At 34.4% G+C, this 15,540-nt stretch overlaps 1 protein-coding gene across 1 annotated transcript in view; it reads left to right on the top strand.

Moving 5' to 3' along the window:
* Positions 1 to 15,540, top strand: part of LOC114329226 (translocation protein SEC63 homolog) — a 41,336-nt gene that overhangs the window by 22,545 nt on the left and 3,251 nt on the right. Inside the window, exon 8 of the mRNA XM_050641864.1 lies at positions 12,452 to 12,693. Coding sequence (XP_050497821.1) covers positions 12,452 to 12,693 — 242 coding nt within the window. The remainder of the gene's footprint in view (positions 1 to 12,451; positions 12,694 to 15,540) is intronic.

The following is a 15,540-nucleotide window of genomic DNA, read 5'->3' as shown; positions in this document are numbered from 1 at the left end:
CGTGCTATGCACTTTTGGTACAATAACGTCTACAGGAAAATTGTTCCAGGTTAAATTTACTATCGAAATATTACATTTTAAAGTCAAAAATATTTTTATTTACAAAAATATATTCAAAAGAAAAGCAAAAAAACAACACGAAAGAAAGCAATTTTGTTTTTTGCCCAATAACTTTATTCCAAGGGGATATAGGTATAGACATTGCTTCAGCAAAAAATAACTTACATTCTTTGTCTTTAAAAAGACGTTTAGTAGAAGTCTCTAGGATTTATATTTTCCGAAATAGTATTTTTCAAAATTCGCCGCTCACAGCATTTTTGGGCAATTTTCCCCATTCTTTCGCAAACATTGTTCTGTAACTTTTTTTACGCATTTCTAGGTATATGCAATGAATTGCATATACATTTATGAATGAACATTTATTAGAAAGAGGAATCAATTACCTTTAAAGTGGTCTATTGTATTCGCGGTGTGCAAGTACTTGGAAGGGAAACGAGAAACGACCGTGCGCGAGTCACGGAGAAATATTGCAACTATCTTAAATAATTCATATTGTCAATTGAAATTGTCAAATTGACATATATTTCATACCTTCTGTCATTGAAGCAGAAAAAATATATATTGCTCCACAATATTGATATGATATGCAATTATTATATAAAGGTAAATTTAATCAATTGTATTTTGCTTGCAGTACTGCATTTTAATAACTAATTTTATTTACTACATACAATTGTTTACGTTTGCATAACATAACCTGCATCTTATTTTTTCTTCTTATTATTTTTTTGGACTATGGCCTTGACAATTATCCAGCAACCAGGACTAATATAATTGGCCAATATAATTAAAAGTGCGAATAAAAGTACAGAGCGTAGAAATATAGGTCGCTTTGCCGAACTTGCACGGTCCCAATAAGGTTGCTGGACTATTTTGAAGCAAGTTCTGCTTTTTCAAGGTTATAAACTTTTAATGATTTTTGATATTTTTTATGATTATTTTTTAAATTTCTCATTCTGACTTTTTTTCTTGTACATTTAGGGATATACATTGTATAAAAGAAAACAGCATATTTTCTTTACTTTAAAATGATGTATTCCAAAAAATCGAGTACTATTTTTAAACAAGATATCCGTAGGATATCCAAGAGTATCCGTAATTTGAAAAAATTTTAAAATTTTTTATTTTTTTTTCAATTAGAAGAATATAATTGCATATTATAATTTTTAATTCCAAATAATTTTTCTAATAACACTTTTCGATATTGTGAAATATAAAGGTACTTAACTCCTGAGCAAATTCATATTTTTTAACATACTTCGTACACTATTTTATATCTGATGATTGCATTTTAGGTTTCAGACTAGGCAGAGCATTTTATACAGAATAACTTTTCTTCATAAAATTAATACTAAAAAACATTTCCATATGGTTCCAACTATTGCATGTGTATATGTCGTTTTGAAAAAGCATATCTTGTTTAAAAATAGTCCTAGAATTTTTTACAGTACACCATTTTAAAGTAAAGAAAATGAGTTTTCCTTTTTATTACACAATGTATATACCCAAATATACAATAAGAAAAAGTTATAATGAGAAATTTAAAAATAATCGTAAAATATATCAAAAATCATTAATAGTATAAAATTTTGAAAAACCATGTCTTGCTTAAATATAGTCACACGGCCTTCTACTATAGAACATTTTAAAGGTAATTGTCTTCTCTTTCTACTAAATGTACTATTGCGTATACCTAAAAATGCGTAGAAAAAAGTTACAGAACAATGTTTGCGAAGTAACAAGGAAAATATCCCGAAATCGCTATGAGTGGCGAAATTTGAAAAATCATGTTTTGGAAATCGTAAATCACAGGGACTTCTACCAAATGCCACTTTAAAGAGGAAGGATGGAAGTTTTTTTCTGTGAAGCAATGCCTATACCCATACCTCCGTGGAAAAAAAGTTATGGGGCAAAAAACAAAATTGTTATCTTTCATGCTTTTTTCTTGCTTTTCTTTTGGATATATTTTTGTAAAAAACATGTTTTTGACTTTAAAATGTGATATTTCGATAGTAAATTTAACCTGAAACAATTTTCCTATAGACGTGTTTGCACTAAATGTGTATAGAACTCACCCTAATTCGCCCTGTGCCTAAGGACTAATTCACCCCTTTCTCAAAAACGCACCCATTTAAATGGTAGCACTCCGCGGTTTTTCCAAATATAGAGGTCCAATGACTATATGAAACAATAAAACCCTGTTAACGTTGTAGTTCCTTTCTAAAATACATAATCAATAGCCTACATCCACTTTCACATAAATATTCCGCTTTTAGAAGTTTCATCCATTCATGTACCTACATACAACAGAAGTGTTTACTTCATTCTACGTTGTCTCATCGAAGGTATTGTGACGTGATTTTGTCACGCGACTGTTTTCAGCTCCTTGCCTATTTATTTATTGTGAGAGGTTGTTTACATAATTTGATTTATGACCGAGACCTTTTTAACAGGTATATTAACCTCGATATTTCTTTCTAGAAAATGCTTATTTGATATTTGTGTAAATAACCCTTCGATTGTTGTTCTAGAATGGGATGGGCTCTTCCGTGTTAGTCTTTCTTATTCTGGAACATTGTAATAAAATATATAAATAGGGGATTTGAAATTAGTGAGTCAGTTACTAATTTCGACGCGATATTATATTGTTACGTTTTTGTGAACGGGTTTGAAATGTATTTTTAAAGTAGATAAATAAATATTTGCAAATTAATTAAATAAGTTAGTATGTAAGTGTAAAATACATTAGATATATTGTTGTAAAATTAAGTGTTAAATTGTAAGTGTTATAAATGAAACAATTTCAAGTAAGTCTTTTATTTATTTAATAATAATTAAAAGTCAATTCGCGTAATAGTTCACAAATAAATAAATCAGTACAGTAATAACCCAACAACTGGTGATCAGAAGTGGATAAAATCAACATAAATTTTCGACTTAAATATAGTGTTGAATCTTTTAAAAATAAATAAAATATAAATCGTAATAAATAAAGTGTGTGATCATGTCTACCTTGTGTAAGCTAAAAATTGCAGACCTGAGACTTGAATTGGAAGAAAGGGACCTGAGTTCTACTGGGAAAAAGGCTGATCTAGTCGAACGTCTAAAGAACGCTCTTCAAGAAGAGGGTCAAGATCCAGAAACCTATTTGTTTGAAGACAAGCATGCTGCTTTGATTTCGTCAATTACGTCGTTAGAGAACAAAGTTTCTAGTGAAATCTCCCAAGTTTCCTCGGATGTTTTGAAAGTTTCGACAGACATTACATCGCTAGAGAACAAAGTTTCGACAGACATTACATCGCTAGAGAACAAAGTTTCGACAGACATTACATCGTTAGAGAAAAAGGTTTCTAGTGAAATTTCCCAAGTTTCCTCGGATGTTTTGAAAGTTTCGACAGACATTGCATCGTTAGAGAAGAAAGTTTCGGGTGATATTTCATCTCTTGACAGCAAAATGACTAACGAGATCTCTAAAGTCACTTCGGATTTTGACGACAAGATATCGTCCATAAAATCTACTTTTGAAGAAAAGATCAAGGAAATAGAAAAGAAAATGGAGGAAACGGAAAAGGGATGGAACCCATCTTAACAGACATTAAAGATGATGAAACCAAATACAAATCGGGGCCACGGCCGATAACTGAAGGCAGTGTAAGTTCTGCTCGAGTCAAAATTCCAACTTTCGACGGAAAGTCTTCCTGGAACAGTTATGTGAAACAGTTCGAAGCAGGTGCAAGAGCGAACGGATGGTCTGAAAAAGACAAAGCTGTAAACCTGGTTATTGCTCTTCGAGGAGAGGCTTTAGATGTACTTGAGACCATAGCAGTAGAGGAAACTAATGATTATGAACAACTTATGAAGAGACTAAACATGCGCTATGGGCAGGAACATTTGGAGTATGTCTATCAGCCGCGGCTTAAAAACCGACGGCAAAAGAAAGATGAAGCTCTTCAAGAATATGAGCTAGATATTGCCAGGCTAGTGCGATTTGCTTATCCAACAGCTCCCGAAGACATTATGGAAATGTTGGCCGTGCAAACATTTACCGATGGTCTTCGTGATTTTGAGATGCAGAGAACACTGCGATTAGCTCGTCACAAGACGCTGGTCGATGTATTGTCCGCGGCCCTCGAGTTCGAATCAGCTACGCAGGCCTCTGGTGAGTACAGTGCAGTTCGAACTGTGAAAGAAGAAGAGGATGAAGACAAACTTGATCAGCTGCTAAATATGATGAAAGGCTTTACATCGAAGAAAACGAAGACCATGAATCGCTGCAATTGTGGTGAAAAGGGGCACGCATGGAGTTTAAGGAAGAACGCAAATCAAGAAACTCGCCAGCAGCAAATAAGAGAACGCACAGACCCTAGGGGGGCAGCCTCGACTCAGAACTACTCTAAAGACCATCTCATACTAATAGCTTCTTTGAAATGTCGTGAAGATAGTGTATATGTGGATGGAGAAATAAATGGTAAAAAGTATACATTGTTGGTGGATACCGGAGCGACCAGGACCATTATACGACCGTCAGTTTTAAACAGCCGTAAGAAACTCTTACCAACGAGGTTGCGACTGCGGACTGCCACAGGTGAAAACGCCAACACCCATGGAGAAATCCAGATACAATTAGGGATTGGAACAGAAAAGTTTGTCCATACTGTCATAGTTGCAGACATCGAAGATGTTATATTAGGAATGGACGTAATGAATTTGCATGGATTTCAATTGGATTTTAAGAATAGGGTAATCAAAGTTGGCAACGAGTTGGTATTTCTTCATCCACATGATGACAGAACTGTGCTAGCAGCCATTAAAGAAGATACAGTTGTGCCTGCGAGGAGTGAAACTATCATCGTAGCGCGGCTACAGGGAACTGTAGAAGAAGGAACGCCTGTTATGATGGAGCCATGGAACCACGACGAGGAGGTTGGCCGAGGAATCATAATTGGAAAGGAATTGGTTACTTCTGCTAAAGAAATTCCCGTGAGATTGATTAATGTCAATGACTACCCAGTGACCATCAAGAAGGGGACAAAAGTAAGAACTTTTGTACCCGTGACGTCCATAATCCGTCAGACGACAACATCAGATAATTCCAACGATAAGTTCGACCAAATGGTTGCAGTTGCAGGCCAATCTCTAAATCAAATGGAAAAAAGGAAATTAAGGGCATTTCTTAAGCAATATTATGACATATTCGTACCGAAAGGAGGAAAGACAGGAAGAACGACAGTTGTCAAACATAAAATTGACACTGGTACCGCTAGGCCAATTCGTCAATCAGCTCGACGATTACCACAGGCGAAGAGAGAGGAAGCTGAAAGGATTGTTCAAGAAATGAAGAAAGACGGGGTGATAGAAACTTCTACTACGAGCCCATGGGTCTCTCCGGTGGTCCTGGTCAAGAAGAAAGATGGAACTACGAGGTTCTGTGTGGACTACCGTTTGTTGAACAATGTTACCAAGAAAGATAGTTATCCTCTGCCTCGGATCGACGACACGTTGGACACATTGGCTGGAAGTAAATTGTTTTCTACGTTGGACTTGAAGTCTGGATATTGGCAGGTAGAAATGGATCCAGTGGACAAAGAGAAGACGGCCTTTACGACAGGATCTGGATTATGGGAATTCAACGTTATGCCGTTTGGACTCTGTAACGCTCCTGCGACATTTGAGAGGCTTATGGAAAATGTGTTGAGAGGGTTATCTTGGAAAACGTGCCTGGTGTATTTAGACGACATAATCGTTTTGGGAGAGACGTTTGAAGACCACCTGAAGAATTTAGAAGACGTTTTTAATCGACTTAAAGCTGCCCAGTTAATGTTAAATCCCAAGAAATGCCAGTTATTTCAAAGTAAAGTCAATTATTTAGGCCATATAGTCAGCAAAGAAGGAGTGGCCGTGGATAAAGGAAAAATCGATTCCATTAAGGAATGGCCTGAACCAACTGATAAACATCAAGTGAGAAGTTTTCTGGGACTATGTACATACTACCGGAGATTCATTAAGAAGTTTGCAGATATTGCTAAGCCATTAACGCGACTTACAGAGGAAGCAAGGGATTATTGTTGGGATGGAGACTGCCAAACGGCCTTTGAAACTTTGAAGAGGCATTTAATTACAGCGCCAATATTAGGGTATCCACTGCCAGAAGGAGAGTTCATCTTAGATACGGATGCAAGCAATGTGGGAATTGGAGGAGTGCTGTCGCAGATCCAAGGAGGACAGGAACGAGTCCTTGGATATTTTAGTAAAGTGCTTTCAAAACCTGAACGAAATTATTGCATCACGAGAAGAGAACTTCTAGCAGTAGTAAAATCAGTGGAACACTTCTATCAATACCTCTACGGAAGGAAGTTTCTAATCCGAACCGACCATGCCGCCCTTAAATGGTTAATGCAGTTTAAGAATCCAAAGGGTCAGATAGCCAGATGGATTGAACGACTTCAAGAATATGATTTCAAGATCGAGCATCGGGCCGGAGTTAGCCACAGGAATGCTGATTCTCTATCTAGAAGACCTTGCCCAGCAGAGTGTTCCCATTGTAACAAAACGGAGTCAAAGGAAGCAGCAGTGCTAAGAACAACAGTGGTCAACGACGAGTGGACGCCTACCAAGATCAAGGAAGAACAATACCCCAGGCTGTGGGTGAAAACACGTGATATAATTCAGGAATTTTTGAAACCTATCAGGTGTTGTAAAGGACGATGCCAGGAATAACCTCTACTAAAATGTAACCAAAAATATTGTGCGCTTTTTTTTATATTGCGATTTTCATTTGTTAAATTTGCAATTTTTAAGGATTTTTAATTTTGCAGCTTAGGATATTGATTTTAGAGAAAAACTTTTTAATAGAAAGTTGTAGTGAATTAAAAAACCTACAATTTGAGCTATGGTAAGTTTAATTTCGTTTATTGGTTATTGCAAAACAGCCTGCGAAAGGCCCAAAACGGCCGTTTTTTACAATTGCATTATTTATTGTACAAATCATTTTTTTATATTTTTTAAAGATTTAAAATGAAGATCTTTCAATTCCAAACATAAAAAAAAATTGTAAAGCCAGATTAACGAATTTGTTGCTTAGATATGATATAAATTGTTTATCCCAACAGGTCAAATGTCAAAGGCTATAACTTTAAAAAAAAATCGTAGAGAGTTGGTGAAACATCCAATCTCCTTCTAAAGAGTTATATTCTCATATTCTGATGTAAATAAATGCGTAAAACATTTTTAAACCTCTAATTTTTGGGTTTGAAAATAAAGGTGCAAATTTCGTTATAAACATTTAGAGCTGAAGCGGCCCTGTACATCCTATGAGTTTTTAACTTGCAGATTATTGTTGCTGAAAACAAAACAAAGATTTATAAAAAAATGAAAAAATTCTACGACCAACTGAAGCCGAGATAATTTTTGGGTTTAAAAATTAATGGGCAAATTTCGTTATAAACATTTAGAGCTGAAGCGGCCCTGTACATCCTATGAGTTTCTAACTTACAGATTAAAGTTGCTGAAGACTAAACGAAGATTTATATACATTTTCTACAACCAACTGAAGCCTAGATAATTGTTTTTTTTTCTTAAATCGTAGTGCCTTTATTTATAACAATTAAGAAATTATTCTACAGTCATTGACTAAAGGAAAATTATTAGTCATTAAAAATTATTTTTAAATTCGGTGCTTTTGCGAGCGGCCGAATTTTGCAAATCGCCCGGCTCGCTTCAAATCCGCGCGCTCGGAAAATTTTTACGTAACTTGTATTTACGTAACTTATATTAAATTTTGACAGAAAACAATTTAATAATATTACCATTATAATATACAGTCTGTTTACCACTGTATTTGTTTTTCTTGATAAACTTTTATATGTGAAATCTCATTTCTGAAGAAATAATATTACAAAAATGATACATATACATTCAATATGAAATATATAACTATATTTTTAATTTTTTTATGGTTATATAAATATAATAATAATAATGTTACTTCTTATTATACAATACAAAACTTTTTCTTCTCGTAGTGACTATCCGTTTTGGATGTTGGTGAACATCCAAAACGGATAGTCACTACAAGAAGAAAAATTTTATATTGAATAAGAATAATATTCTTATTCAAACATCCAACATCCAAAACGGATAGTCACTACAAGAAGAAACATTTTATATTGTATGATATTCTTATTATAAAATATAAAAGTTTTTCTTCTTGAAAATGTTCGCCAACATCCAAAACGGATAGTCACTACAAGAAGAGAAAGTTTTATATTGTATAATAAAAAGTAACATTATTATTATTATATTTATATAACACCGAAAAAATTAAAAATATAGTTATATATTTCATATATTATTATATGTATCATTTTTGTAATATTATTTCTTCAGAAATGAGATTTCACATATAAAAGTTTATCAAGAAAAACAAATACAGTGGTAAACAGACTGTATATTATAATGGTAATATTATTAAATTGTTTTCCGAGCGGCGGATTTGAAGCGAGCCGGGCGATTTGCAAAATTCGGCCGCTCGCAAAAGCACCGAGTTTAAAAATAATTTTTAATAATTAAATATAATTCTATTTTATAATAATTTTTATTTTAAGATAATATAAGTCTTTCTTTAGTCAATGACTAAAATAATTTCTTAATTGTTATAAATAAAGGCACTACGATTTAAGAAAAAAAAAAAAACAATTATCTCGGCTTCAGTTGGTCGTAGAAAATTTTTATGTTTTATAAATCTTCGTTTCGTCTTCAGCAACTTTAATCTGTAAGTTAGAAACTCATAGGATGTAAGGGCCGCTTCAGCTCTAAATGTTTATAACGAAATTTGCCCCCTTATTTCCAAACACAAAAATTATCTCGGCTTCAGTTGGTCGTAGAAATTTTTAATTTTTTCAAAAATTTTCGTTTCGTCTTCGGCAACAGTAATCTGTAAGTTAAAAACTTATAGGATGTACAGGGCCGCTTCAGCTCTAAACGTTTATAACGAAATTTGCCCCCTTATTTTCAAACCCGAAAATTAGAGGTTTAAAAATGTTTTACGCATTTATTTACATCAGAATATGAAAATATTACTCTTTAGAAGGAGATTGGATGTTTCACCAACTCTCTACGATTTTTTTTTTAAAACTTATAGCCTTTGACATTTGACCTCTTGGGATAAACAATTTATAATATCTAAGCAACAAATTCGTTAATCTTTCTTTACAATTTTTTTTATGTTTGGAATTGAAAGATCTTCATTTTAAAACTTTAAAAAATATAAAAAAATGATTTGTACAATAAATAATGCAATTGCAAAAACTGGCCATTTTGGACCTTTCGCAGGCTGTTTTGCAATAACCAATAAACTAAATTAAACTTGCCGTAGCTCAAATTGTAGATTTTTTAATTTATTACAACTTTCTATTAAAAAGTTTTTCTCTAAAATCAATATCCTAAGCTGCAAAATTAAAAATCTTTAAAAATTGCAAATTTAACAAATGAAAATCGCAATATAAAAAAAAGCGCACAATATTTTTGGTTACATTTTAGTAGAAGTTATTCCTGGCATCGTCCTTTACAACACCTGATAGGTTTCAAAAATTCCTGAATTATATCCCGAAATCGACCTATTTTTCACCCACAGCCTGGGGTACAAGAAAAAGATCCAGTTTTACAGAAGATTCGAAAATGGAAAGAAGAAAATCGTCGACCATCTTGGCAAGAAATATCAAGCCTAGGCTCAGTAGTTAAGACGTATTGGGCCCAGTGGGACTCATTTATCTTGGAAGACAGCTTGCTTAAACGAGTAATAGAAAATGATGATGGTTCAGTGAGGAGAACACAGTTGGTGATTCCAAAGAGCAGAGTAGCCGAAGTACTTCGTCAGTTACACGACAGTCCATCAGGAGGGCATTTTGGTGTAAAGAAGACCCTTCAGAGAATTCGGGAACGATTTTATTGGATGAATAGTTCCGACGATGTGAAGAACTGGTGTAAGAAATGTACTACCTGTGCTACAAGTAACGGACCCTACCGGAAAAGAAAGGCTCCTATGAGACAGTACAATGTTGGAAGTCCGTTTGAAAGAATAGCTTTGGATATTGCCGGGCCATTTCCAGAAAGTGACAATGGATGCAAATACATGTTGGTGGTAATGGATTACTTCACGAAGTGGGTTAAGATCCACGCAATTCCAGACCAGAAGGCCGCCACTATTGCAGATGTGTTAATCAAAAACTGCATCAGCCGATTTGGAGTGCCTCTGGAGATCCATAGTGACCAAGGGAGGAACTTTGAGAGCGATCTATTTCAGGGAATCTGTGATAAACTAGGCATGAAGAAGACAAGAACCACGTCCTATCACCCGCAATCGGATGGAATGGTGGAGCGTATGAATAAGACAGTCGGCAAGTATTTGACAAAGATGGTGTCCAATCATCAACGAGACTGGGACCAGTACCTTCCGTTCTTCGCAATGGCCTATAGATCTGCTGTTAATGAATCAGCTGGCCAAACACCAGCAAAAGTCCTATTTGGACGTGAGATGCGTCTACCCTGTGATCTAGAGTTTGGATGTCGACCTGGAGAAGATGTTGCTGGTGAGGATTACGTGAATGAATTACGAAGAAGAATGGACGATATACATGAGTTGGTCCGTTCTAATCTTCAGATCGCTAGCGACCGAATGAAGAAACGATACGATACCCAAGCCGAGAGGGGATGTTTCAAGGAGAACGACAAAGTCTGGCTTTTCAATCCAAAGAAGCGAACAGGTTGTTCTCCCAAGTTGCAGCAGTTCTGGGAAGGTCCGTACCTCATTGTCAAGAAAATTAATGACGTTATCTACCGAATAAGTAAGATTCCTAGGGGAAAGCCGATGATAGTCCACCATAACCGGTTGGCGCCGTACGAGGGAGACCACGACGTAGATGAAGAAGTGGAAGTCAACCAAATTCGAGGAATACCTGACCTTACCTTTGAAGAGTTCATGGGGGCCTATGGAGGTACCGGTAAAGGAAGACATGGTGTTACTACTGAAGAAAAGCGAGATCTTCTCGCACTTCCCGATGACTATTCGCTGGCCCATACCATCCCGGCCAGTATCAAAGACGCACGAGGGTTGGCATCCGCCTTCCGAAGGAAGTTTGGTCGAGTTGCAGAACTTCAATTCCAACTGCCAGCTCCTGGCAAAGCATTGAAACTCCAAGATGCATCACGTTACCTATTCTATCTGGTAACAAAAGACACTGTCCATGACCAACCTACCTACCAAGATGTATGGGATGCCTTAATTCAATTGAGAGAGCACGTGTTGGAGTCCGACGTGCAAAAGTTAGCCATGCCAAAGTTAGAATGCCGCCAACTAGACTGGAGAGTTGTCCGCAATATGGTGGAAGAAATTTTTAAAGACACCGATGTCCAGGTTTTAGTCTGTTGCAATCCGCATAGTTACTGGTGCGGAGCGAAGACCGTCCCTTGCCACTTTTATACAACTGGGAGTTGTAGAAGAGGGTCCAGTTGCAGATACCGGCATCCAGTTCGAGTTCCGCCAGGGTTCCAGGAGGAACCTTCTTTTAAGGAGGGGGCAATGTGACGTGATTTTGTCACGCGACTGTTTTCAGCTCCTTGCCTATTTATTTATTGTGAGAGGTTGTTTACATAATTTGATTTATGACCGAGACCTTTTTAACAGGTATATTAACCTCGATATTTCTTTCTAGAAAATGCTTATTTGATATTTGTGTAAATAACCCTTCGATTGTTGTTCTAGAATGGGATGGGCTCTTCCGTGTTAGTCTTTCTTATTCTGGAACATTGTAATAAAATATATAAATAGGGGATTTGAAATTAGTGAGTCAGTTACTAATTTCGACGCGATATTATATTGTTACGTTTTTGTGAACGGGTTTGAAATGTATTTTTAAAGTAGATAAATAAATATTTGCAAATTAATTAAATAAGTTAGTATGTAAGTGTAAAATAAATTAGATATATTGTTGTAAAATTAAGTGTTAAATTGTAAGTGTTATAAATTAAACAATTTCAAGTAAGTCTTTTATTTATTTAATAATAATTAAAAGTCAATTCGCGTAATAGTTCACAAATAAATAAATCAGTACAGTAATAACCCAACAGTATACAGCCAACTACAGGGTTTACCCTTTTTAAAGGAAAATATTGTGAACAGAATAATTTTTATTGCAATGATACCAATAATTATAAAGGTAGTAATTAAAGAACAAAGACAACTTAATATTGCATGTGGCGGCATTGCATTTCATTTCAATTCGAACACGGCCTAGTGCTCTTGATCAGTGTTTTATTGCAGAATGCCAACCCTCACTTCCTCCAAGATCTATTACCAACTATTAAGAATCTTAAATAACATAAATTTTTATTGTAGGTGGTAAAAAAACGAAGAAATCAAAACCAGTCAATAAGACGAGCATTACATCAAAACCAAAGACTGAAGATTCTCCCAAACCAGCAGCCCCAGTTAAGAAGAAAGATACTTCCAAAGTTAAGAAAGAACTGGACGATGAAGAGACTGATGAAACAGATGAAAGCGATACTGAGAACATCGAAAATGATAAATCTTCCGGAGAAGATGAAGTAGAAAATACCAAATCAAATGATGATGATGAGGTAAGTTATCTATTACAGTAGGATAAGCAAAAGCTGATCTTCGTTGTCGCAAAAATGGGAAAGAAACTTTTATGATCAAAATGAAAAAAGTGTTATTTGGGATTTTTTTGAGTGCCACACAAAAATTTCGCATTACACTGCACGGCAAAATGAACGCCTAATTTATAATTTCAAAATTATAATTTCGATCGTAATGAAACAATTTTTATCTCCAAGCTTGCTTTTAGAACATCTGAAATAAAAAAGACTTTGTTTTTTTACGAATGATGTATTGTAATCTACCTAATATCATTAATAAGTGAGGGAATTGAAAGTTTTAAAGTTCAAAAAAATGAAACTAGTAGATAATATGGCCTTTCTTGCCATTTATTACTGCTTGACAACGATTTCTTATGCTGAGAATTACCGTTCATATTTGATCTTGATCAATTTGATCCAAAATTTCAACTCATTTCACTCTAAAACCTTTTGTTTGCCTTCTTTAGTGATGCAGATATTTTGTATGTTATGTTGTTCGGACTGTACTTTAGTTTCAGGAGTGTAATGGCAGAACCCAGTTTCATAAATGATTTGATTGATGAACTGACAATTTTATTGAAAGATGAAAGATAAACTATAAAAAAAAATATGAAAAAAATATTTTTAAGAAACGCTTTTCTTTAGTTATGAGTGACTAAAATTAAATATATTATAAAAAAATCAACTAAAAAGCAAAAAATAAAAAAAAAATTGAAAAAATCGAACACATTCGTCAAAGAAAAGCGTGGCGCGTCTTCATCGAATAAACGGCTTTCGCACCACGCTTTTCTTTAACGAATGTGTTAGATTTTTTGATTTTTTTTTTATTTTTTGCTTTTTGGTTGATTTTTTTTATATGTTTAATTTTAGTCACTCGTAACTAAAGAAAAGCGTTTCTTGAAAATATTTTTTTCATATTTTTTTATTTTTTACTTTTTAGTCTTACACTTTTCAAACATTAAAATATATCGTCATGTTTCTTAAAATATGTATAAAACATATGATGTACAAACATGAAAAGTAGTCGGAATCGGCAAAAAATTTGAAACTTTAGTGTTTATTTATGAAGCATAACGTAAACAATTAACGTAAAAAGTGAAATTATGTATAGTTCATATAGTTAGCTACAATCTGTAAAAGTTTCAAGTTTCTTCATTGTAAAAAACAAGAGAATTTAAGCATTTTCCGTTAAAATCGTTTTTTTTTATTTAAACAATTAATAAACAAAAAAAAAAATTTATTGACTATTCGTGTATTGTTCCCGCGAATGCATATGTCTGCGCAAATTTTTAGTCATTTGCATTGAAGAAAAGGCAGTCAAATTAACTTCCAAAGATTTGACCCAAACGATTGAACTAAAGAAAAGCGTTTAATTAATTAATACGACAAAATGAATTCTAATGTTAATAGCACAAAACGTCTCTTCCGGTGGTTTTTCTAAGACTACGATAAAAACACGAATTTTTTGAATTCGAGTTTTGGTTGAAGTTTTGTTTCGTATCGTATTGAAATTTGACACGATTAAACGCCGATTTATATACAAGGTGTCCCAAAAGTAGTGGAACGGTCGAATATTTCCCGAACTGAACATCGGATCGAAAAACTGAAAAATACGTGTTCAATCATTTTCAAAAATCTATCCAATGACACCAAACACCAACCCCCACTACACCCCCTGGAGGTGGGGTGGGGTAACTTTAAAATCTCAAATGGAAACCTCCAGTTTTTCTTGCAGATTTTAATTCGTTACGTAAAAGTAAGCAACTTTTATTCAAGACATTTTTTCGAACTGTGGATAGATGGCGTTATAATTGGGAAAAACGATTTATCCTGATACCATAGGTAAATTATAGAAACGGTCTAATATCTCACGAAATACACTTTTAAATAAGAAACTAAAAAACAAATTTTTAATCTTTTTTGAAAAGCTATCGAATAAAACCAAACGTGACCCTCCAACCCATCCATGGAGGTGGGATGGGGGGTAACTCTAAAATCTTAAATAGCAACCCCCACTTTTTATTACAGATGATTCGGATCCGTCACGAAAAATTAAGCAACATTTATTCGAAACATTTTTTAGAATTGTTAATAGATGGCGCTTTAATTGAAAAAATACGATTTATTAGCGCCATCTATCAGCAATTTTAAAAAATGATTCGAATAAATGTTGCTTAATTTTTTATGACGAATCCGAACCTGCAATAAAAAGTGGGGGTTGCAATTTAAGATTTTAAAGCCACCCCCCACCCCACCTTCAAGGGGTGGATTGGAGGGTCATGTTTGGTGTTATTCGATAGGTTTTCGAAAAAGATTAAAAATCTGTTTTTTGGTGTCTCATTTACAAGTGTATTTCATGAGATATTAGACCGTTTCTATAATTTACCTATGGTATCAGGATAAATCGTTTTTCCCAATTATAGCGCCATCTATCCACAGTTCGAAAAAATGTCTTGAATAAAAGTTGCCTACTTTTACGTAACGAATCCAAATTTGCAAGAAAAACTGGGGGTTTCCATTTGAGATTTTAAAGTTACCCCCACCCCACCTCCAGGGGGTGTAGTGGGGATTGGTGTTTGATGTCATTCAATAGATTTTTGAAAATTATTAAAAACGTATTTTTCAGTTTTTCGATCCGATGTTTAGTTCGCGAAATATTCGACCGTTCCGCTACTTTTGAGACACCCTATATAAACAAATATATGGGCGTTCAAAATTTGAAACTTTATTGTTTATTTATGAAGCATAATGTAAAAATTAACGTAAAAAGTGAAATTATGTATAGTTCATATCATTAGCTACAATCTGTAAAAGTTTCAAGTATCTACA

Source organism: Diabrotica virgifera, chromosome 1 (genome assembly GCF_917563875.1).
Source record: "Diabrotica virgifera virgifera chromosome 1, PGI_DIABVI_V3a".
Taxonomy (NCBI): Eukaryota; Metazoa; Arthropoda; class Insecta; order Coleoptera; family Chrysomelidae; genus Diabrotica; species Diabrotica virgifera.
Note: the sequence above shows the minus strand (reverse complement) of the source record. Positions and strands in the feature narration are given on the sequence as shown.